Below are 23,582 nucleotides of genomic sequence, written 5' to 3'. Positions count from 1 at the left end.
TATATATATATATATATATATATATATATATATATATATATATATATACAGTACAGGGGAAAATTAGCAGTCGCCAACAGTCACAGGACAGCGACTGAACATAATAAGATGGCGGTTAAACTTTTTTTCGTTCAAAATTCTCATCTTGTGCATTTCATTATTAGTTTTTTTAAAAATAAATATGAAGATTTTATAACATTTCGAAAATTATTTCATTCTTGTTTCTTAAATTTTCTCTTGTAATGCTAACCATATTTTGAAAAATGCTTCAAAAGACATTCCTTATATTATTGATATCAACAGTCAATTTATTCGTTTCAAATTTTCAGTTCCTTTAAAAAAGGGTCACTGTTAGTAGTTAGTAATGCTAAAACAGGCCCGTGGCTAGTAGCAAAATTTCTTAATTTTGCCCTATAATGCACAACAGTATATAATATTCTGCAGAGCTTACTTCTGTGTCCAATGAATTCGTGATTTACGAAATATCTTTAAACGTCAATAAAAATGCTTTTTAAATGAATAAACAAAATACACACATTCGCATCAGTTAGAAAAAACTTTATCTTTTATCTATTTCATAAAAAAACTTGAGTCAATATAATAACATGCCACACTTTCTCAAAAGTTGTCAATCTTGTATCAAACTGTTCCTTTGTGTTGTTTTTAGATAGATATTTAACAAGTACACAAGTACAATACGCAAAATATTGCTGCTTCATAAAAATAATTAAAACATATAATTTTATAATTTTATGCGCAATTTAAATCTGAAACAAAAAACTTCTAAATCAATCAGTTTTACTTTGTTCCTTATATGCTAATAAACTTATGGTTCTTAATAATTATATTTTTATTTGAAGCTTGAGTTGAAAGATCAAGGTCATAAAAGTGGAGATCAGCAAGCATTTTATGAGCTAGATGACCACATGCGTCATTCTGGTTATTATGAGCCGGTATTCATACTTTTAATTATGCATGTGCCTGAAGCACTAATTACTTTTTTTAAGCCAATTATACTAACCACTTCTCTAAAATCTTATTTTTTAACATATTTCTATCTGATATTTGTCAAAACTAACAGTTATTTGATATACGCATGCTGAAATTGGAGGATAATAAGAACTACAAACGATAAAATATAATATAAAGTTGTTTCGTGGCATTACAGAATAAATGAAATATCACAGTATTAACACCATGAAATTTGCATTAATTCCGGCTATAAATTTTTTTAATTTTTACTAAAATCTAGTTATGCATGTCCAAATGAGGATAGAGTATAGTTTTTTTCCTATAAAAAACATTCTCTATCTATATCTATTTGTTGCATATAAATAAAGCCATGCAATGTTAAGAAAGGGTACAAAAAAAGATACACAGTCTGTCTATGGAAAAAACTTCTCTCGCCATTTGTCTGGTGCAGTGGCGGTAACTTTTGTTACCAAATTTAACTATTTCAGTAGAAATGTTTGGTTATTAACCGGTTTTGGTTCGGGTTGTGGTGAGAGGAAAGAAATCTGGTGAGAGAAAAAGCTTCCCTCTTTAAAATGTGCCATTTCTTGTTTCCATAGCAGCAGAATATCTTATACTTTGTGGAGAGGGAAGTTACTTTCTATGGAAAAACTATAGTTTCGTTTTTATGAAGAAGAACCTCCCTCAGTGATGAAACACATGATGAGAGAAAAAAACACGAGATAAGCAAGTTGAAACTAAGTTGAATGGTTTAAGCAATAGGGAAAGATAAACAAGTCTGAACAATATTATGAAATAAAAGAAAAGAGATAATTAACCCCAAACAAAATAATCATAATTTTCTTATCTCCCTTCAACACTGAGGAAGTGATTTACCCACCTTGATCTTCTCTTCCCCTATTGGTTAAACTACTTTTTTCCCTGTTGTAACTTGTTTGTATCGTATTTTGTTCTGTCGTTCTGCGTATCGACACAAAGTAAGGTTCTTGTTTCTGAAACTATAGTATATATGTTTTTGTCCCATTATCTATGCCCTATTCATGTTTTATTAATGCATGATCAAAGCCGTCAAAAGTTTGATTGCTTCATTCAATTAATAGAAGGCGTCAGAATGGTAATTTTTTCAAAACAAAATGAATAACTCATTTCAAATATGCATGCATGTAGATTTTGAACCATGTATTAGCAAATGCGCACCACTAACAATTTAATTAATTATTTTCAGTGTTCGTTTTAGAATTAAATTAGCAATGAGTAGAAGAAAATCAGAATAAAATGAATTATTGACACAGTTCTTTTTCTTGATGTAGTATGAAAGAGACCAAGCTTTAAAAACTGAAGCAGAGCGAAAGCAGGAACAAGAACGTCAGGCTGCAGAGACCTCTAAAGAAATTGAGAGGCCAAGGTATGTATATTAACCTGTTAACGACAGAATTTTTATTCTGCATCGGTGCAAAGCTGCCAACATTTGCATTTCTTCATTGACGTCTTTCCTAGTAATTACGAAATAATAATTCAAATGATAACAGTTAGCAGAATAATTTTTAATTTCGTCAGCACATGCAAATGTCTCACACAGACCTTTTAGATATGTGTTGAAACTGGTTCGGTTTCGAAAGGCTAATATTTTTAACCTGACTTATTAAGTCAAAATATAAAGGTCCCGCAGTGGAGTGATCGTTAAGACACGGTTCCCAGCAGATCACCGAAGTCAAGCATCACTGGTTGCAGTCAGTGTGCGGGTGGGTGACCACTTGGATCAATCTGCGTAGGGACCGAGGGTGTGCGGTATTGGTAAACTGTGCTACCGTAAAGTGCTCGACTTCGCGCGCAGGTCGTCGGGCTACCGAAGCGGGGGTGCCATCCCTTCCGCAGAGGATCAAAATTGTGATGGCATGTCTTCGGATCATCCTCCGGGATGTTTCCCAGACCGTCGCCAATAGCCCATTGTGCAGCTCTAGTGCGACGTAAAGTAACAACAACAACAAAATATAAAGATAAAGGCATACATTTTACTACTGCTTTAAATATAAAACTGAAATCTTTTTCGGGGGGACGGGAAAAGATCGCAGCTGTGTCGATTTGAAAATTTCCGTAAAACCTCTATATTGGAGAGACAAAAATTATCTCAACATTAGCTATTTTAACATAGGTGGAATAGGAAAAATATAATCTCCTTTAAAATTTTACAAATAAATCTTATCGCTGATTTCATCGTAGAAAATATTTCATAAACGAAATTCCAATATATTTTTGCCATCCTCTGCAAAATAACGGTATCTCCCCTTTTTACCGTTATTAGTTTTCCTCCTTATTGTACATTAATATTTAAAATCCCCTTAACATTGATGCGTTAGATTTGAGCCTCGGTGACTCAAGAAATGTAGTGTTCGCCTCTAAATGAAATAACCCATATTTGAATCTCAGTGGTGGCTGGTGGACTCTGCTCCTGGCGCACCGATGCTGAGTTAAAATATCCTCAGTGGTAGAGGATCATTGGCTGACAGTGTAGAGGGTATGCTGTGGATTACGCGGAATGGGCTGACCGCGTAGACAGTGGTAGAGGATCATGGGCTGACCGCGTAGAGGACATGCTTTGGAGAACGCGGAGTGGGCTGACCGCGTAGACAGTGGTAGAGGATCATGGGCTGACCACGAAGAGGACATGATGTGGAGGGCGCGGAGTTGGTTGACAGCGTAGACAGTGGTAGAGGATCATGGGCATGATCAGTCAGGCTGACCGCCTTGGATTTTCATAGTTTTTCTCTCCATTTAACGCATATGTGAGTTAGTTCCATCAAAATCTTCCACGAAGATTAGTTTCTCCCACTGCTTGGTCCAGGAGTTCCCTTGTCTTCTAGGTTGAGTTCAAAATTACAAGGCTACGGAGTTGAACATTGGTAGTCGTAAACTGAACATCCACTAAGCTCTTCAATTTTGAAAAAGTCCTGGTATTTATGGATATTTTATTCCTCTGATAATCGTTAACTCAAAATCGAGTCGGCAGTTCAGCGCCAGTTGTAAATAAAGAAGAAAAGAGCTTCGATCGGGACTAACGCAAGCCTGCCAACTTTCTATGCTTTTTGGGAAAATTTCGACAAGTGTTAGCTAAGTAAAATTTTTATTGTTTAGAAATATTAGGATTAAGGGGAAAGCAAAGTAATTGTTGATCGAAAATTATCTATGATAAATTTCAATTCACACCCGCCCTCCCCTCTGTGAGGTGACTTGTCTTCCAATAAAGACATTTTTAGATTTATAAATTAAGTCCTGCCAATCACTGGTCTAGTGGTTACTATACTGGACTACTGGGCCAGTGGTTTGGGTTCGGATCCCACTGTTAGCACAGATGTAAATTTTTCTCTTTGTGTTCTATGTCCTTTCTTATGTATGAGTCCCTCAGTGGACTGATTGTTAAGACACGGTTCCCAGCAGATTCCAGCAAGACAAGCATCACTGGCTGCGGTCAGTTTGCTGGTAGGTGACCACTTGATTAGTCTGCATAGGGACCAAGGGTGTGCGGTATTGGTCCTCGTTAAACTGTTCTACCGTAAAGTGCTCGACTTCACGTGTAGGTCGTCGGGCTACCGAAAAGGTGGTGCCATCTCCTCTACAGAGGATCAAAATTGTGATGGCATGTCTTCGGATCATCCTCAGGGATGTTTCCCAGACCGTCGCCAATGGCCTATTGTGCAGCTCTAGTGCGACGTAAATGAACTGCAACAGCATCTTCTGTATGATTGCGTGAATGCAATCCGTCCTATAAACGGATTTGTGGTTGTATGACGTGGACGACGCTAATCCACCGTCGTGGCTTAGCCACGTGTGCTCACTGGGTAATGGTAAGAGAGTAGCAATTCTGGCATTTGGTCAATGGCATGAGGTCAATGAAAAATAGACCCAAGTGCCCGCTTTTTAAAAAAAAATTAAACCTATTATAACTGCAGCTTAATTTTTTTTTTACTTTTCAGATATTTTTAACTGTTCACAATAAAGAGATATCTCACAATCACCATTGCTACCTGTAAGCTACCCACCATTCTGAATATTAAATTTTTACACGATATGATAATATTTAGTAACCTCTGTACGTTGATTTCTTCTAAGTTTTATTTATTAACTGCGAGAATGTTGTGCTATGTCTGGTAATCTTAAGGAATTATGTATTTTTTTTAATCATTACAAAGGATTACCTGGTTAACACATTATGACAATTTGTCACATTGCAAATATGTTCTATTAAACTAATTAATTATCAAATTTATTGCTAATTAATAAATTCCTAACTGTTAATATTTTCACAGCTCCACGGATGTCGATACATCTATTACTGAAGTGTCATCTTTGTCAGAGCGTGAAAAATCCCAAAAAGCTGAAGGTACGTATCCACCATTTTATTATTTAAGACCATTCAATAAACTTATTTTATAGAGTATTATAATGATTACCCGAATTATTTCTAATACCGTTTCTGATATTTCTAGATAAGTGGGAATAGTTTCGCTGCCGGGCACGTATTTTGATTTAGAAATACAACACCCACCAATTCCGAAACATAAATAGTTTTAGAGTGTTTAATAATTTCTCATGATTCATTCTGAGTGATGTTGACCTATGACCAGGGTGTAAAAATTTTAACTCTCAGAATGGTAGATAATTTATGGTGCCGGAAAGGCACCCTTGAGTAAGAAGGGTTAAATATATTTTGTCCGATAAAATTAGACATTTTTTTCTTATAAATTTGAATTGTGAGAAATCACAGCGAATTTTCAATGCAGAGGGTGCGTTTCTTGTTTTTCGGTGACATCTATGGCCAAGAATCTGATTTCAGGCACACACACGTCACAGCCCATTTTACAGGGAAGACCCGTTCATACTTCATTAATTCATCAAAAGATAGTAATTTTGACCTGAACCAGAGAACGATCAATCTCCGATTCAGTAATCCCAGAGGTATTGATTTGTTATGAGAACTTAGAGTACTTTGTGACCTTGACAGATTTAACGTGCACCAGTCACCTTTTAATACACGGGGATTTTTCGATTTCACGAACACAAGCCAACGTACAATAAACCAGGCTCACCCGACCTATGGTCATTTTAAATGATACATGAACACTACCTTAATTTCTTCCATGTGCATATTTTCTTTCTTTCGCACAAAAAGTACTTTTTTGCAATTACACTTATAATTAAGGAACCCTTCATAACTTTGGTTGGTTGGTTGGTTGGTTCTAATGCCACTTGCCACACGGGCACGCCTGCTTGGTAAAAGCGAGCAAATTTAAGGCAGAGTGTGCGATTCCTGTTTTTCAGTGGCGCCATCTATGGCCAAGAATTCGACTTCTGCTTCACCATACGCCACACCTATTTATAAGGCGGACCCATTCATTCATCCACAGATCGTAATTTTGACCTGAATCAGAGAACGATCAATCTCCAATCCAGTACCCCCAGAGGTATTGATTTTTATGGGAACATGGAGGACTTTGCGACTCGACAGAATTTTAACGTGAACACGGGGAATCTTCGGCCGACCGGGTTCGAACCCATGAATTCTCGGGCATGGGCCCAGCGCCCTACTGGCCAGGCTATCCCGGCCTTGTTCACATCTTTAAAACTACTATGCTTGCAATTTATCTCCTTCAATTTTAGCATGAAAAATTACATCGGTACGAGTGCCTTATATGTTTAGATAGACTCCAAATATCAAAGTAAAAAGTGTATATACATAAGAAACTCATCAAATGTATTTATTACTTTTTATACACGAAGATGCTTGCAACTTTGACTTGTTAATAGTTTAATTCAATTAAGGTATCCGATTGGCTTCGACGCAATTTTTTTTTTTAAATGACTTAATTAAAATTTTATTTTTAGTAAGCAGGGGACCTAAAATTGCAAATTTAAAGTAAAGTTTAAATATTTATAAAATATTATTCGAAATAAAGGCAAATTTGAGCTCAAAAACTGCAAATTTTTTTATGTCCAGCTAACAGCTGTACAACAAAGTGTAATGAATAAATTTAAAAAAAAAAAATCTTTTTGTTTTAGATCAATAATGAGATTACTTTTGTTTTGAACTAAAATCTTAAATAAATTTCTAAAAGACAATGAAATGGAACTAAATATAACAATATATTTAACATAAATATACTAAATATAACAATCTGTAACTAAATATTGAATTTTTAAAGAAAAATTCTAAATAAATTCTGAAAACGTGAAAAAAAAATTTAAAAAAAACTAAAAATTTTAAAATTAATTCCTGAAACTTAATTTTATTTGTCCCTTAAAAATATAATTCATTCAAAAAGTTTAAAATACTCAGAATGCGACAAAAAACATTATAGTTTCGTTTTTTGCAGTTTACTTGTCTTTCAAAGTTTCAATGTTGTCTTTCTGCATACGGAAAAACTACCCTTACTTCATTTCTATAAATCAGAGATTAAAAATTTAAAAGGTATTAGGAAGCTAATGAAGTGAAGTTCCAATATGGATAATAATAATTTTAAAAAATTATAATTTTTGGAGAAATTCGAATTTTTCATCAGTCGGATACCTTAAACATAAAAAAATACATAGAAAACAATGTCTAATTTGTTTATGATAGATACGTAAATAGGTACATGAACAAAATTGTGATTTTTTTTTTTGTACATGAAACCCTTGTAACGTCTAAACTAGTAGCCTGATTGTCTCGGGATTGATTTAATTCAATTTAGCGTTAAAAATACATCCGAAGCATGTCTCACTTGCCTTTCTATATGAAATTCAATTTTCATTTTAAATCACCCTTGAAAATCACCCTCTAAAAAGAGGAGAGCATACAGGTAAGTTTTTAATGTATTGTTTATAATTACTAAAAAATGAAACTTATTACCTGGAGATAAGACAAGAGTACAGAAAACGAAAGAACATCCACGCCTTGTCTGGGATTTGAACCCAGGACTTTTCTGATATGAGGTCAGCTCTCTGACCAGTTCACAATCTGGTTCACGCTTTGACAAGGCTATACCACTCAAATTTTAAAATATTTTTCACCTATTATGTATCAAATTTCTATTTGTGTAATGGAGTTCTCAAGATATTGTGGTGATCAGGAACACTTTTTGCTCCATTTAAAAAAAAAAAAAAAGAAGAAAAAAACATTTTGCAACTAGTTTGGTTTAAAAAAATGACAATAATGTGATTACATAACTTCCAACTACTTCGAATTTTCCGTAGTTTCCGAAAATTGTTTTCCTAGTATTAGCAAAAGTGGAAGTATTAGTATCTTAATAACTATGAATTAAATTAATTTTGTCCGTCACGACATTCAAATAATTTAAACAGCCATATGTACACGGTCATGCTGACAAATGTTCATGTTCTTAATTTCTGATTAAAAAAATATATATATAATTCTATTCTACTTATGTTAATACTTTTTGCGTTAGTTCACTACCTCTGCAAAATATTTTTCGCATACACCTCAAACATTGGAATATATATGATTTCAAAATCGAATATGAATTTTTATTATTAAGATATGCTTGTGGATGTGATGTCTTGCTTGTCGGAAATTAAAGCTAATAATCAATTTATTTAGGTTACAATCTTTATGTTTTTGTATTGCTTCAAATATTTAAGTCTTTTGAATCAATACACAATCGCAGTTATAAATTATCCCTGCTGCTCAAACTAATGAGATTTTCATCTTTGGTTTATGTTTATTTTTAGTTTTGATGAGGCCCACTAAACCACATAAAGATTTTGAAGGAGTTTTAATTAGAAAGCACAATTTAGAATCAACGAACAAAAGAGCTAACAACAGGTAAGGTTTGAAGTTTTTGTTATTTTTAACAACTGATTTTTGTGCAAAAGCCTGTCACTAGTTGAAAAAGTAGAAAGTTAAAACAACAATGGCTCAATCTGTGGTATCTTGATTTTAGAATGATTGGGGTAAAAGACTGACTGTTCATGTCAAAGAATAGGTAGTCCTGCCGAAACCTTTATCAAAAGGCTTTGGCCCACCCTAGACTGACATGACAAATTTAATAATGATGATCTCATTACAGTATTTGTACTGACACAAATGCATATTCGGTATACATTACTTTCCAAATAAAAACCACATTTTAACAAACTGTATATTATGGAATGCTAGCTGTATATCCGTTTATCGTAATGAAGGTGAAAAAAAGTAAATAATCAATTAATCATTATTTATTTGCTCTTTGAAATCATACTAAAAAGTTAAAAACAAATACCGACATAGTTAATAAAAGTAAAATAACTCCTATTTTTCTTCAAATGTTTTATTATTTGTTATTTTTCCCAGTAACTTTACGTTATTAAATTAAGATCGAATGATAATGATTATTTGATGGGATGAATTTAGTAGTTCATCCGATTGATATGAAAATTTACTATATTCAGTATCATTTGGCATAATGAACAAAGCACGTCAAAAAGTGATTATTAAATGGGCGATTAATATCACAACTCACGCGTCGTAATGATATCGTAATAAAAATACAGGAAAAAACACGTGGAAAAGCGTTGCAATAACTGCCTTTAAAAAAAGAAGAAAAAGATCATTCAGATTCACGATAAAATCGGACCAAATAAAGCACATCAAAATGTGATAAATTAAATGAGCGATTTCTAACTCACGTATCAGGTATAAATGTATCAAGTTTTTAAAAACCTAATGAAAATTGGTAGTTATTAATGCCCCCCCCAACAACAAAAAATTGAAACGTCATTTGTATTTACTAGGTTATTCTATTTATTCTCAGTGGTGCGACAGCCCATAGAGGGCCAAGGCCTACTGTACCCATCTCAATTTTCTTGACCTTGGACTCTGGGGTGCAGGAGCAGATGTTCCGGTTAGGTGGTCAGCCGAAAGCGAAACCCCCAGTGTTTAGTTCCCAAGCATGCTTGGTACTCATTTACCGACCCACTGAAGGGATGAAAGACTGAGTCAACCTTGCCCGGCCCGAGGATCAAACCCAGGACCTGTGGTACGGGAGCGCTAATCGCTACAACTCAGCCACCGGTCCTCTGTATTTACTGTGAAGTCTGCAAAAATAATGCGAATCGATAAGTAATTACTCAAAATTCATAAAATCTTGCATCGTAATATCGTATTAAAAACATTGGATTTTTTGAAATCATGCTGAATTTCGCAGTAATAACGTTGGATAAAGGATCAAGAAACAATATAGATTTGGAATAGAATCAGCTCAAATTAAGCGCATCAAAAAGTGATGACTCAAATGTGTGATTCGAAATTTTCTACATTTTCTTATTTTTCAAAAAAAAAAAAAAAAAAAATTGCACATCAACAGTCGACCGGGCTGCAAGTAGGCCACAGGTTGTGGGCCCGTAATTTAGTACTATTTCTTCCTCCATTTTGATTTTCAGTTCATGGATTGTGCTTGACCCCCTATGGCGCTAGGGGGTCAAAGTTCGACGTAAGATTTCCTGGTTACTATTTCCGACTGATTTTTATACCTGCTCTTGAAAAAACGTGCCATCCAATATCACTTGTAGTGTATTTAAATCGAAAGGTAAAAATTTTTTTCGTGCATTGCAGTCTTATGTATTTAGAATTTATATAGAAAGTAAAATGAAAAAAAAACAATTTATTAACTCAATGCGCAGACCCTGAACATTAAAAGTTGTTGATATAATCTTTTTCAACCGTTTTCTTCTGTAGCGTATCTACCACTACAAAAATACAACTACAATCTACTAAGCCCACACTTCCAACTGTACAATACACTTCGACTACAAAAGCATTTCGATAGTAAAACAACGAAATTGTGGACAAAAAATCGCCACATTTTTTAACAAAAGCGTTTCGATAGTAAAACAGCGAAATTGTGTACAAAAAATCACCACATTTTTTAACAAAAGCATTTTGATAGTAAAACAACGAAATTGTGGACAAAAAGTCACCACATTTTTTAAAAAAAGCATTTCTATAGTAAAACAACGAAATTGTGGACAAAAAATCACCACATTTTTTAACAAAAGCCTTGTCTTTATCAATGGCAGAAAAGCCGGGGTGGCTCTTAACTTTCTTTGTTCCCAGATCTCGCCAGCTTTATGGCTTTGGAATCCACGTTAATGAAGTTCAGCCATCGAAGTTCTGGACGTCATTTATCTCTAGTATCAATTGCTTTATATCTGAAAAACTTATGTGTTGGTCTAGTATCTAACCGGCAAATATGCCGTGCACACCTCATTCTGTTTATCTTAATTGTATTATATCAATATCGTTATAAATTTTGTCTATATTTGGTTAATTCTTCTATAAAAATTTAATCGTCCAAAATGGTTCACAAAATCTTTCTTTCACGGATGGCAATATTAACCTCTACTTTTCTTTGGCAAAATCCACACAAAAAAATCGCATTTTGAAACTTGATTTTAAAAATTCAATTCCATTTTCCCTTGCAAAACTTTTCCGCATTATAGCTAAAGATTGAATGAATACGCGTTATTCGAGAAATCTTATTATGTATGTTACCGGCAAAGTTTGAAACGTAGAAGTATGAAACATAGGGACATAGAATGCCTAGGCATTCTATATAATGCCTAAAACTAGCCGGCAAAGTATAAAATGGTTTATATTTCACACATTGTATATATACTAGACCTAGTATATATTTCGGACATTTACCAAAGGTCTAGTCATACTAGGTCTAGTTAAGTGCCATTGCCCGGTATATATTTGCCCGGTATATCCTACACTGAAGTTTTTTTAAGGCTCAGTGCCACTGCCCGATATACATTTGCCCGGTATATCCGACACTGATATTTTTTTAAGGTCAAGTGCCATTGCCCGGTATATATTTGCCCGATACTCCAAACACTGATGTTTCTTCTAATCTATCGTCAGTAAGTATTAAAATATCGAATAAATATAATTATATCCACGAATAAATTAATATCAAATCAGATGTAATAAATATTTCGGACATTCACCAAAGCGACTATGTGATTGTCAACATTCACCGGTGAAAGTCAACAACCACCGATTACTGTCATTCACAGTAACATGCACATCATTTACATAATAACCCCATCAGGACGTTTATTTCATACTTTGCCTAAATAGCATTTGTCATTCTATAGAATGTCTAGGCATTATATACAATGTCTAGGGAAAGTATGTAATACTTCTCACGCTTCATACTTACCCTAAAAACGTCCGGCATTATATAGAATGCCTAGGCATTCTATATAATGCCGGCATTTCATACTTTGCCGTTCACATATATATAGATTTATTTTTTTTTTTTTTGCAGATCATGGGAGAAAGTATACATTTTGGTCAAAGATAACAAGTTATATACCTACAAAGATCAAAAACATTGCAAACAAGTAAGTATCCATTCTTCTTTGCTGAATATTTATATAAATAAATTATTGAATATAATAAGGTAAACCATTTTATGTAGAATATACTGGTACAATAACCTTTTTGTGCTGTTGTTGCAAGAGTAATAAAATCTATACGTTTAATTATTATTTTACACGACAATTTTTCTTGGCAGCAAGCAAAAAACAGAAGATATCACCCTAAATAACTTTTGTTCTAATGATCGAATTTTTACGTTCTAAAAACCAATTTTAATAGTCCAAAGGGTCAACTAAAAATATGTAAATTGATACATTCAAACGATAGATTAAGTTACGAAATTAGTCATAAAAATGTACTTTCTCTAAATTATCTTAGTATAAACGAATTTTATAATAATTTGCTAAAATATTTCGATTTGCTTAAAAATTTCGAAAAATACAAAAAGTGAAATTAACATTAATGGGTTCAAACTTTTGAGCATTATCCTGACTAAGCTACAGGAAAGATGTTTTGGTAGACAAGATTCCAAATCTGTGGAAAAAATTATATTTATGCAGAAAAATTAAATTTTTGTTCAATTCCTTAATAGTTAAAGCAAATTATAGTATTTGAGATCAATTCTTTGAACCATTGAAAATGGTTCTTAGTTCCTGAAAATCCAATCAATAAAACAAAAGTTATTCAGGATAATGTCTTTAATTGGGGAAGGAGCTCTCTGTTTCTTTATGGTTCGAATCATAAGTCAGCTTTAAGTCTGTTCAGTTTCAGTTTTAAGGCTGTTTTTCGAAGGCTATGTCGTAAAATGAAATGATGCTTTTTTGCGAATAATATGCCATTTTTATAACTGCTGTGAGTTTGCAACTGTTACATATGACTGTTAGGTCAAGTTTAGTTTATCAAAAGTCAAAGTTGTCTACGCTTATTTTGAAAATGGCGCAAAACGTCAATATGGAGAAGAGCCACTTTATAAAAATGATAAGCATTTGTGGTCTAATTTTTTAATATTTAAAAACTTACTACAATGCTGCATTACCTGGGCTTATAAAAATTTGCAAAAACTGAGAATACGGTAGTGATTTTGATAGTTTTCATCTAGGTTGAAAAATGTCACCAAATTGGTGATTTTTAAATAAGTTTTATAACTTTTAAAATGTTTAAATTATTTGTCTGTTCTAAAGCCCTGATAATTCTTCATGGCCAGATTATATAAATATGTATAGTTTAGCAATATCACATTGCTTCGAATGTAAGGCACTTAAACTATGGCTATTTTATTTTCGTTGCCGATAGAGCTTCGAGAGACAGTGTTAAACAATTTTATGCATTAAATGTAATTAAATGCATTAAAGTAAGTGCTCGAAATCAGTCAAATAGTTTATGAGTAGTTATAAAATTTTAAAAAGATTGTATTATAAATTTTCATTTCTTGCAAATAATTTTGGAATTATTAGTAATTCAAAATAAGCTTCAAAATATGAAAATATTATAATAAATGCATCTATTATACAATTAAAAAAATATTTGATCATATTAAATTAGAAAATAAATAATCGTGAAAATTTCAGAATTATATTTGGTTTAACAAGTTTTATTGTTGTAAATGAAATTTTTTAATTTGCTTGAGCAAATCCAGAGATATAGCAAAATATACAATAACTAATAAAGGGATTGTAGGCCATTTGTGGATTGTTAATATTGTGGCCATTTTGAATAGAAGGTATGTCCTCGAACCTGTAAGACTGCATCACGTTACCTAACTAGTTCAATCATAAAATCAAAAGTTATGCAGGTGAACTGGATTTATTTCCAACGAATTGCACTTTTTGAAATCGTGGACTCAGATAGTAGCATATTGGACCATCAGGATATTTCATTATGCGGTGAAGTTTTACAATTTAAGGAAAACTCAAATGGTAGCATTTTATTACATTGATAACAATTTTTCGACTTTATCTTCGGAAACGAGATAACAAAATGCTCTTATAATTTTTTTCATTTAAAAAAAAAGAACAATTATTTTAGAATTTTTTTATTTTCGATACTGAACTATCCTATGAAAGGTTGTGGCTTGCAAGAAGCACATTGAAGAACAGAAATAAATATATATATACTAAAAGTATCTGTTTAATAAATATTTGGTTAATTAGTATCCGATTAATTAATTTGTGAACATCTTATAGAAACATCACCGGTAACTGGTTCATTGAATACTATAACTCCTATATTTTAGTTATTGAATATTCGTGTGATTTCTTTTGCGTTGTTCTCTCTCCCTCCGACGAGAATAGATTTGAATGATATCAAAAAAATTCTTTTAACATAAATTATACAAAAATTGATATTTTCTAAAATATTTAAAAACAGACTGATAAAGATAGTTCCCAGAATATTAAATTATATTTTGAAAATAATGATTACAAAAGTGTATAGGCGTAATTTTGGCACGAAAAATCCGTATCCCCCATGTTGATTGAGTGGAGACCTCGTACAATTATCAATACAGTCTTAAGTAGAGCAAATATTCAACAGCTTTTATTGATGAAAATTAAATTCATTATAAGCTTACTTAATAATTTTATCCCCTTCGCCTACATTCTTAATTGTTGAGGCGTTATTATCACTTTGAATGGCCGAAGTAAAGCATCACTGGCTACGGTCTGTGTGCGGGTGGGTGACCACTTGGATCAGTGTGCGTAGGGACCGAGGGTGTGCGGTATTGGTCTTCGTTAAGCTGTGCTACCGTAAAGTGCTCGACTTCGCGCGCAGGTCGTCGGGCTACCGAAGCGGGGGTGCCGTCCCCTCCGCAGAGGATCAAAATTGTGATGGCATGTCTTCGGATCATCCACCGGGATGTTTCCCAGACCGTCACCAATAGCCCATTGTGCAGCTGTAGTGCGACGTAAATTAACAACAACAGCAACAACTTTGAATGGAGATAGTTTCACATCCTTTGTTATGCTGGCTAGATGGCCGAGCGGTTAGCATGCCCAACACCTCCTATAAAAGAGTAGGCCTCATCACGGGTTACCATAAATATCCTTTAGTAGTCCAAACGTAATGACATATTTCGTATTTTCAACCACTGCGCAGCTTAGTACCCCGAACGTAATGACATCTTTCTTATTTTTCATCAACTGCGCAGTTAACTTCGTCACATCGGACTACTAAATTGATCCGTGCTGAGGCCTTCCTTCTTCTAGGAGGTGTTGGTTGTCCTTTGTTGTGTGCGATTGTGAATGAGCCCATCCTATGAACGGGTATCCGTGGCAGTGTGACTTTCGTCACAAGGTGCTCACCGGACAACACAAAATGAGCAACACTTCCGGCACCTTCCATAGCGAAAAACGACAAGTCCAGTGCCGGCTGTTAAAAAAAAAAATATTTGTTATTTACGATTTCTACAAATGCTTCCAAACTTTACTTTTGAAGAAAACTCAGTAAACCAGGAAGTCATTAGTAAAACCAGGAAGACTTTGAATATTAGACAAATTTAACTGCCTCGTGTGTAACTTAAAACTTTTCATATCATTAAACTTATATCGCAAATCACCTCTGCAATGGATTGAAATTGTGATGGTAGTCTTCGGATCACCTTCAAGGATGTTTCCCACTCGTCGCCAAAAGCCCATTATGCAGCTTTAGAGCGATGTACATAAAGTATTACTACTACCTTAATTTCGCAAATTATAAAAATATTTTTAGTCCCGCAGTGGACTGATCGTTAAGACACGGCTCCCAGCAGATCACCGAAGTCAAGCATCACTGGCTGCGGTCAGTGTGCGGGTGGGTGACCACTTGGATCAGTCTGCGTAGGGACCGAGGGTGTGAGGTATGGGTCCTCGTTAAACTGTTCTACCGTAAAGTGCTCGACTTCGCGTGCAGGTCGTTGGGCTGCCAAAGCGGGGGGGGGCACCCCCTCTGCAGAGGATCAAAATTGTGATGGCATGTCTTCGGATCATCCTCAGGGATGTTTCCCAGACCGTCGCAAATAGCCCATTGTGCAGCTCTAGTGCGACGTAAATGAACTACATCACAAAAATATTTTTAATTTTTTTTAAGGAACCTGAAAATTATCATCATGGAGAATCCCCTGTAGATTTAAGAGGAAGTACAACTGAGGTTGCAACTGATTACACAAAACGAAGACACGTGTTCCGGCTAAGGTAAGTTAACAATATTTGTGACAGATTTGTTTACACTTCCGTTAACTAAATTACAAAATATTTACCAGTCTATGCTTTATGAAAGTAGAAGCTTTTGTGAAGATTAAAACCAGTTCGCTAAATGGAACTCAAAATTAATAATTTAAGTTTTTTTTTTTTCGTCTTTATAGGGAAATTTTTTAATACTATGTTAAAATATTTTTCGGATTGAGATTGATTTATAAAAAATAAAATCTTTTAATTCATTACCTAAAATGAACTTGATTCTTTTATTTTTAGTAGGAAAGGTGGGTGAGATTTTTCAAAATCTTACACACTGTAAAGAATTGACCTCAAACTCGAACTTTTATGCTTAGAAATAACCGAATTAGGAAGGTCTTAGAACTATCTGTGGTGCTATCCTCGATAACAACAACTGGAGAAAAAGATATAATTTTGAAATATATAAGCTCTTTAATAGTGATATCATTAAATCTATTAAACTAAGTAGAATGAGATGGGCCGGGCATGTGGTGAGAATGAGCCGAGAACGAACAGCATTAAGAGTCTGTAATGCAACCTCCTCCAATAAAAGGCCAAGAGGAAGGCTCAAAAAGAGATGGAAAGACTGTGTGGATGAGGATTTTGCCATCCTAAAAGTAAAGAACTGGAAGAAGGACAGAATGAGGGAGTGCTGGGAGAAGGGCAGAATGAGAAACGCTTCTGAGGAAGGCCCAGGCTCACGAAGTGCTGTCGTGCCAATGCTGATGATGAAATAACCGAATTTAGAAATTCTCTGTTTATACCTCCAATAAACTAGATTAGAAATTGAAATTGGCATGTGAACGAACGCATAAGAGAAAATAGCTCGTCAGTGACCTTATGCTGACCTTTACTGTTACACACATTTTTTTATTTTTAAGTATTTAGTGAAGTTGTCAGCAGATTGATGAACAAATGAAAAATAGCTTCCAATCGACATTTAAAAATTATTAAAAATAGTGGTAAGTATACTTATCATGGCCTTAAGTTAATTCAAAAAAATTTTTAGCGGTTTAGATTTTAGGTTTATATTAAAACTAAAAGATAGGTAGTTAGGATTTTTAATAGCTGGAAGTTACATGCCAAACAAATTTTTAATTAATTATACGTACATAACTGTAAATAGTGATCTAAACTTAGTCATTCATGTTCTATTCAAATGAATGAGTGCATTAAATTAAGAAAGAATTTTAACAATTTTGTGAAATTCCCTATGTTTTGTATGCAATAAAGATTATTTAGATAATTAAGAACAGCATCATTGAATTAATTATAATAAAGTAGGGCACTCCTGAAACAGCCCATTGTGGGTCAGGGGAGCCATAAAGGTTAAGGCTTTGAAATTTCGTGAGCAACAATGTGGTGAGCATTGCATACCCACTGTCTTTACTTAACAGACTAACTGGTACCTATTTCTCTGGAACTGGGTGGGCTTTAAGCTGCCACTGGGGATTGAACTCCAGTTCTTCATAATGACAATTCAGTGCCTTAATCACTGAGTTTGAATTAATTATAATTTTTGTGGAATTTATTAGTGGAAGGAAACTAGTATAATCTTGTATTATTTTAGGTTGATGGGAGGAGGTGAAGATCTTTTCCAGGCAAAGGATGAGGTAAAAATTGCATTTTTAAATAATACACTCAACACATTCCGTGAAAAAAAAATTTATTTTTTCAAACAAAAAAAAAAATTTTTTTTTTAATTTTAGATATACTTTAATAGACAAAAACAAATAAACAGCATTCTTTACAAAATCAATTCTAAGCTAATATAAATAAATAAACAATCATAATAATAATATAATAATGAAAATTTCAAGTCATCCAAATATTTTTACTCATGTTTTCATCAGAATTTTAAAATTCCAAATACACATTTACAAACTATCGAGTCAAATTATTTTACTCATAAAAATATAACTAAATTCAAGATTTTCTAAGTGAAATTTTTATTCCTTCTAACTTGATTGGATATACATAAACTGAGAAGAAAGCGTGCCATTTAACCACAATTCTTACTTTTAATTTTTAGTTGGCAATCTAACAAGAAATATAAGGAAACAAAATGAATTAAAAAAAAAAAAAAAACATAGTTTCAAAAGTCATAATTTTTTTAATGCTGGCAGCTTGCCAGGGAGAAAAAGGTAAACAAAAAGTTTAGAACTGCCTCTAAACACACTATATAACAATGGAAGCTATAAATTATCACATTTTCCATCTGTGGAAAGAGTCAATAAAAAAAAAATAGTCTTTTTTTTCTTTCAAAATTTGTGTGCTACTTTGTACTATCAACTACTTCCTAACTCTAGACTGAAATACTAATATAGCGTAAGTGATTAATAAGTACTTAAGTCCTGAAACACCAAAACATGAGCAAAAATAAATAAATAAACCCTGCCCTAGAGTTACACATACAAAATTCAAGAAAAAGAATCATGAAAAATAATTAAATACAAACAAATAAGAATCATGATGAATTGGTAAAAAAATATTTTCATAAATTTCTATTGTAGTCTAACATTACAAAAGCCCATACAGTAAAACCTCTCGGGAGTGACCACTCTCTGTATCGCAGTAAAATGGTTGTTTATTGGGGTTGGTCATTTTTTGGAGTTGCTTCCATTAACTTCAAAATGAAAGTGTATATTTTTTTCCAAGTGATTTTGATTTTAGTCAGTGTCATTTTCTTAATGCTGAAATGTGGAGTCATGAAAACTGGATCGATGAATAAAATTCAACGTCAATAAAATTTATCCCTACTGATATAATTGTGTATAAAAACAAATTTACCAATTATATGAAAGACAGAAATATTTTAAAGAAATAAACAATTACGTTTAAGTTTGCATTTAATTTTATATCATAAAAATTAGTTTACTTTAAAGTTTGTTTGAGATGCTTAGTTTTTTTCTAAAATAATTCTTTTTTTTTTTCTAATTTAATTTTCAACTCTAAAAATAAATCATTGGTAGCATTGTGTTTAGTGCACTCTGATTGCTACATGAAGTTGTATATCTCTTTCACAGATCATCAAAAAGAGCTCCCTATATAAGAGTAAACATATCTAACACACATTGAACATAGTAAACATCTAAATAAACATTGTAATCTACTTATCTGTTTTTTAATATTTTTTTGTATTTCCCAAATTAACTTTTTCCGCATATGGTGGGAAGGATTATCGGAGCTTAGGAGAAGTTTTCTTCAACACAAAGTTAATGGAAAGAAAAAATTCCATGCCTCCCCAAATAGAGGAGGTCGTTAAAAAGAGGTGGTCTTTCCTGGAAGTTTCACTGTATTTTGTTCATTTTCAATCATTTATATAGTTTTCATTTATATAGTTTTCATTCATATTATACATCAAGAGCAAAAAAATAACTTGAAATTTTTTGTTAAAAAAAAAAACGTCATGTCATACTTGTTAAATTTTAATCTTTCTAAAGATGAATTTCCCAAGTCAAAATGAGAATAATTTTTTTTTTTGCCAGAGCTTTAAGATTTCATATGATTATCATACATTCATATATATGTCTAATTAATTTATATATAGAGGTGAAAATCATCTTAAATTATATTTATAAAAGCATAAAATTTGCTTTTATAAATAAATCATTTATTTTATATTTATAGATATAAATATGCTTTTATGAATTAATTTGCTTTTATAATTTAGTAATTTTGCTTTCATAAATTAATTAGGTTAATATCACTTAAAATTTTGCAGAAAACCTGTTAAAGTTGCCAGATATGTAATATGTATAAAAAAGCAAATCAAACAAAATTTTAAGTGTAGAACTTTGTTTTGTTTTTAAATGTAAACGAATACAATAAAAAAAAATTTAAAGTCACAGTTTAGAAACTTTTGCTATAAACAAAACATGGTAGTTTAATCAGCAGCATTCACCATTAAATTTCTTAATAACATTTAATGTACAGTAGTGCAAAAAAAAAAAAAAACTTGAAAAACTTTCTATCTAATGATCAGATTTTCATGTATTAGGACTGAATGGTTCATGGGGGTGGTCGCAAATAGACTAATTAGGTAATGTGGATGATATTTTAAGTTACAAAAACACAAAAAAAATTCTTTCTCTGAATAAACATACTTTTTCTGCAACAGATTATGATGAGGTTTAGCAACAATCTAGAAAATATGGTCACAATAGTTTGATCAGGAGGGTAGTCTAAAGTTTGATCCCATAAATGTTAATTTGACTTTTTGCGTTTTTCGTCATACCTTGAGAATTTTTTCAGCAAATTGAAAATTTTTAACACAGTTATAAACTTAGTTTATCTAAGGATTCATACAAATTTTATATAAATTTCATTTAAATAATTTCCTTACAATATTTATTAAGTCGAAAAATTTTGAATTGTAAGGTATACAAATTTTTATCATTTTAAAGTATATAATTTTATATGGAAAATGAAAAAATTTGATTTCACAGGAACTATTGGACCTATTTCGTTAAAATCTTTTTTAATTTGCTTGCAAAGTTCTTGAGATATGGCAAAATACGCAGAGTAAAATTAAGGTGCAAACTTTTGATATTTTGGAGGTCAAGAATCTGAATCGTTTTTTAAGAAAAAGGTATGTTTATTAAAATAAAATAAGTTTTGATGCCTCATTTCATAACATAAAATATCGACTGCTCTAACTAATGAGCTTATTCGAGATTGCTCCCTCAAACCTTTCAGATTGAGTCCCAATATGTGAAAACTCGATCATTAGATCAAAAGGTACTCAGAAAGATTTTTTTTTCATGCACTGTACACCACAAAAATTTTTTAACAAAATAGAATTTGAAATTTTTTAAAGAAACAACTTGACACTCAATCTTCGAACATAATTTTAACCCTTGTCCAGAATTGCTAACAACTTGAAGATCGATTACAAAATTTTATTTCAAAATTACCTGCAACTAGATTGCAGACAACTAGTATGTATGTATATATTTAAATATTAAAATTTTAATACTATCATCAAGAAATGCAAAGTAGACATAACAATTTTGCAAACTAATTGTCAAAAACTACGAAATTGTTTTGCAAGTTTACAGAATACATATAATAATTTAAGCAAATAAATATAAATTCAAAGGTTTTACTAAAAGTTGTAAGGGTGTTCCTTAGTCTATCATTAATGCAAATTTATAGAATCGTTGTGAAAAAAGTAGAAATTTCAAAATATTAAGTGAGAAAAAAATATCCAAATCTGACAAATTACTAATATGGAAGATTTGACTGCAAACATCAAAACCTGTTTTATTGCCACAGGAAATGGAGAATTGAAAGGGGATCATTAGATAGACCTCTAAACTTCATCAAATAAGTTTTTTTTTTCAGTTGCATATTAATTAGTGATCCTAATGTTATACTTATTTACGTCATTTTTTAAACAGGATTCTAAAAATTATAATTCCTGACAGAAATGTCACATTTTTTCAATAAAATAAGACATATTAGAATAATTTTAGGTTACAAACTGTTTTACAGCAATAGTTTGTTACATAAAATTCAAAAATTAGCATTTTTAATTGAAATTTGTATTTAGAACTCACCTTTTTAAAAAACAAAAGAAAAATCTTTTTTTAATCAGCCCTAACTTCCATAACTAATTTTTTTTTTCTAATGAAAGGGGGTCATTAGATAGACCTCTAAACTTCATCAAATAAGTTGTTTTGTTTTTTTCAGTTGCATATTAATTAGTGATCCTGATGTTATACTTATTTACGTCATTTTTTAAACAGGATTCTAAAAATTATAACTCCTGACATAAATTTCACATTTTTTAATAAAATAAGACATGTTAGAATAATTTTTAGGTTACAAACTGTTTTACAGCAATAGTTTGTTACATAAAATTCAAAAATTAGCATTTTTAATTTAAATTTGTATTTAGAACTCATCTTTTTTTTTTTTTAAATCAGCCAGAACTTCCAGAACTAATTTTTTTTTTTTCTAACAGGAAGAGATGATTAAATGGATTTCTCAACTCCAACAAATATCTTCAGAAGGTATTCCTGGAGGCCCAGGCTATTCTCAAACCTTACCCTTGCGCAGGGAAGAAAGGAAAGATGAACAAAAACGAAGAAGTCTTTTTGCAATGAAAAAGAAATAAATACCCTTAAAAATACTGTTTATATCTATGAAAAGTTGAATGGAATTTGACTTTCATAGAAACTTCCACAGTTAGACTAACAGCCTAAATGACTAATTCTTATTCATCTTCAACATTATTTATAATTGTTTCAAAACATTCATTCATTTGTTTGTGAATAGTGTATTTAGTGAAGAAATAATGAGACTTTTCTTTTCTAATTAAAGTCTCATTATTATATTTTAGAGTGTATAGTTATAAAACCATAAATACAATCATATACAGTTGAAATTAATAATGGTTTTTTTAATAACTTTTTTTAAGTAAATATTTGAGAAAACTTATATTTCTAAAATCTTTAATCCGTCAATAAAATTTAAGCATTATCAACATAACATTTGCATAAGATTTAAAAGAAAAATTTATTAAAATGGTCACAAGATGTACAACAAAAAACTAAAAAAAGTGTTTTATTAATTATATAACTTCATTAATAAATTTTTTCAATTTTGATAACTCATATAAAAAAATGTTTATGATGTAATATGAAATATTTCAACTTTATTGATTTAATTTTGAAATTTCACATATAATAGGCTACAGAGAGCAAATGAATTTTTATATTATAACTAGGTAATATGTATATAATATTCAGTGAAAAGATTTTTTTTTCACTGATATTTCATTTATCAGTAATTACAAAAAAACTATCACTAAGCAGTATTATATTTTGAAGGAACTATAATATGAAGAATTGGATACAAAATGATGAAAAATATTTTATATACAATATAAATATACAACAAAAATAATATATATTTATAAATAATCAAAGGTTTGAGGATCTCATCCCGTTAATCTTATTTTTCTACAGGTTTCAAAGACTTTTTAATGAATGAGATATTTATACTTTTTTAAACTGTTACAGTTCAGATTTCAATAAAGTTATTAATGAGCAAGTTTGTGA

At 31.8% G+C, this 23,582-nt stretch overlaps 1 protein-coding gene across 3 annotated transcripts in view; it reads left to right on the top strand.

Annotated features, from left to right (window-relative positions):
* The window catches only part of LOC107438918 (spectrin beta chain), a 98,641-nt gene extending 75,067 nt beyond the window's left edge, over nt 1–23,574 (top strand). For 2 of the 3 annotated variants that reach the window (XM_087164089.1, XM_087164090.1), the window contains 8 exons: nt 861–953; nt 2,283–2,377; nt 5,277–5,350; nt 8,695–8,788; nt 12,276–12,351; nt 16,391–16,494; nt 18,086–18,128; nt 22,484–23,574. In XM_087164089.1, the coding sequence (XP_087020215.1) occupies nt 861–953; nt 2,283–2,377; nt 5,277–5,350; nt 8,695–8,788; nt 12,276–12,351; nt 16,391–16,494; nt 18,086–18,128; nt 22,484–22,636 (732 nt within the window). In that variant the 3' untranslated portion in view covers nt 22,637–23,574. The remainder of the gene's footprint in view (nt 1–860; nt 954–2,282; nt 2,378–5,276; nt 5,351–8,694; nt 8,789–12,275; nt 12,352–16,390; nt 16,495–18,085; nt 18,129–22,483) is intronic. The other variant, XM_087164091.1, reaches the window with a different exon arrangement.
* The last annotated feature ends 8 nt before the right edge of the window (nt 23,575–23,582 follow it).

This window comes from Parasteatoda tepidariorum, chromosome 5 (genome assembly GCF_982258835.1).
Source record: "Parasteatoda tepidariorum strain Cologne lab strain chromosome 5, Ptep-v5.0, whole genome shotgun sequence".
NCBI lineage: Eukaryota > Metazoa > Arthropoda > Arachnida > Araneae > Theridiidae > Parasteatoda > Parasteatoda tepidariorum.
This window is presented reverse-complemented; position numbering and strand designations above follow the sequence as displayed.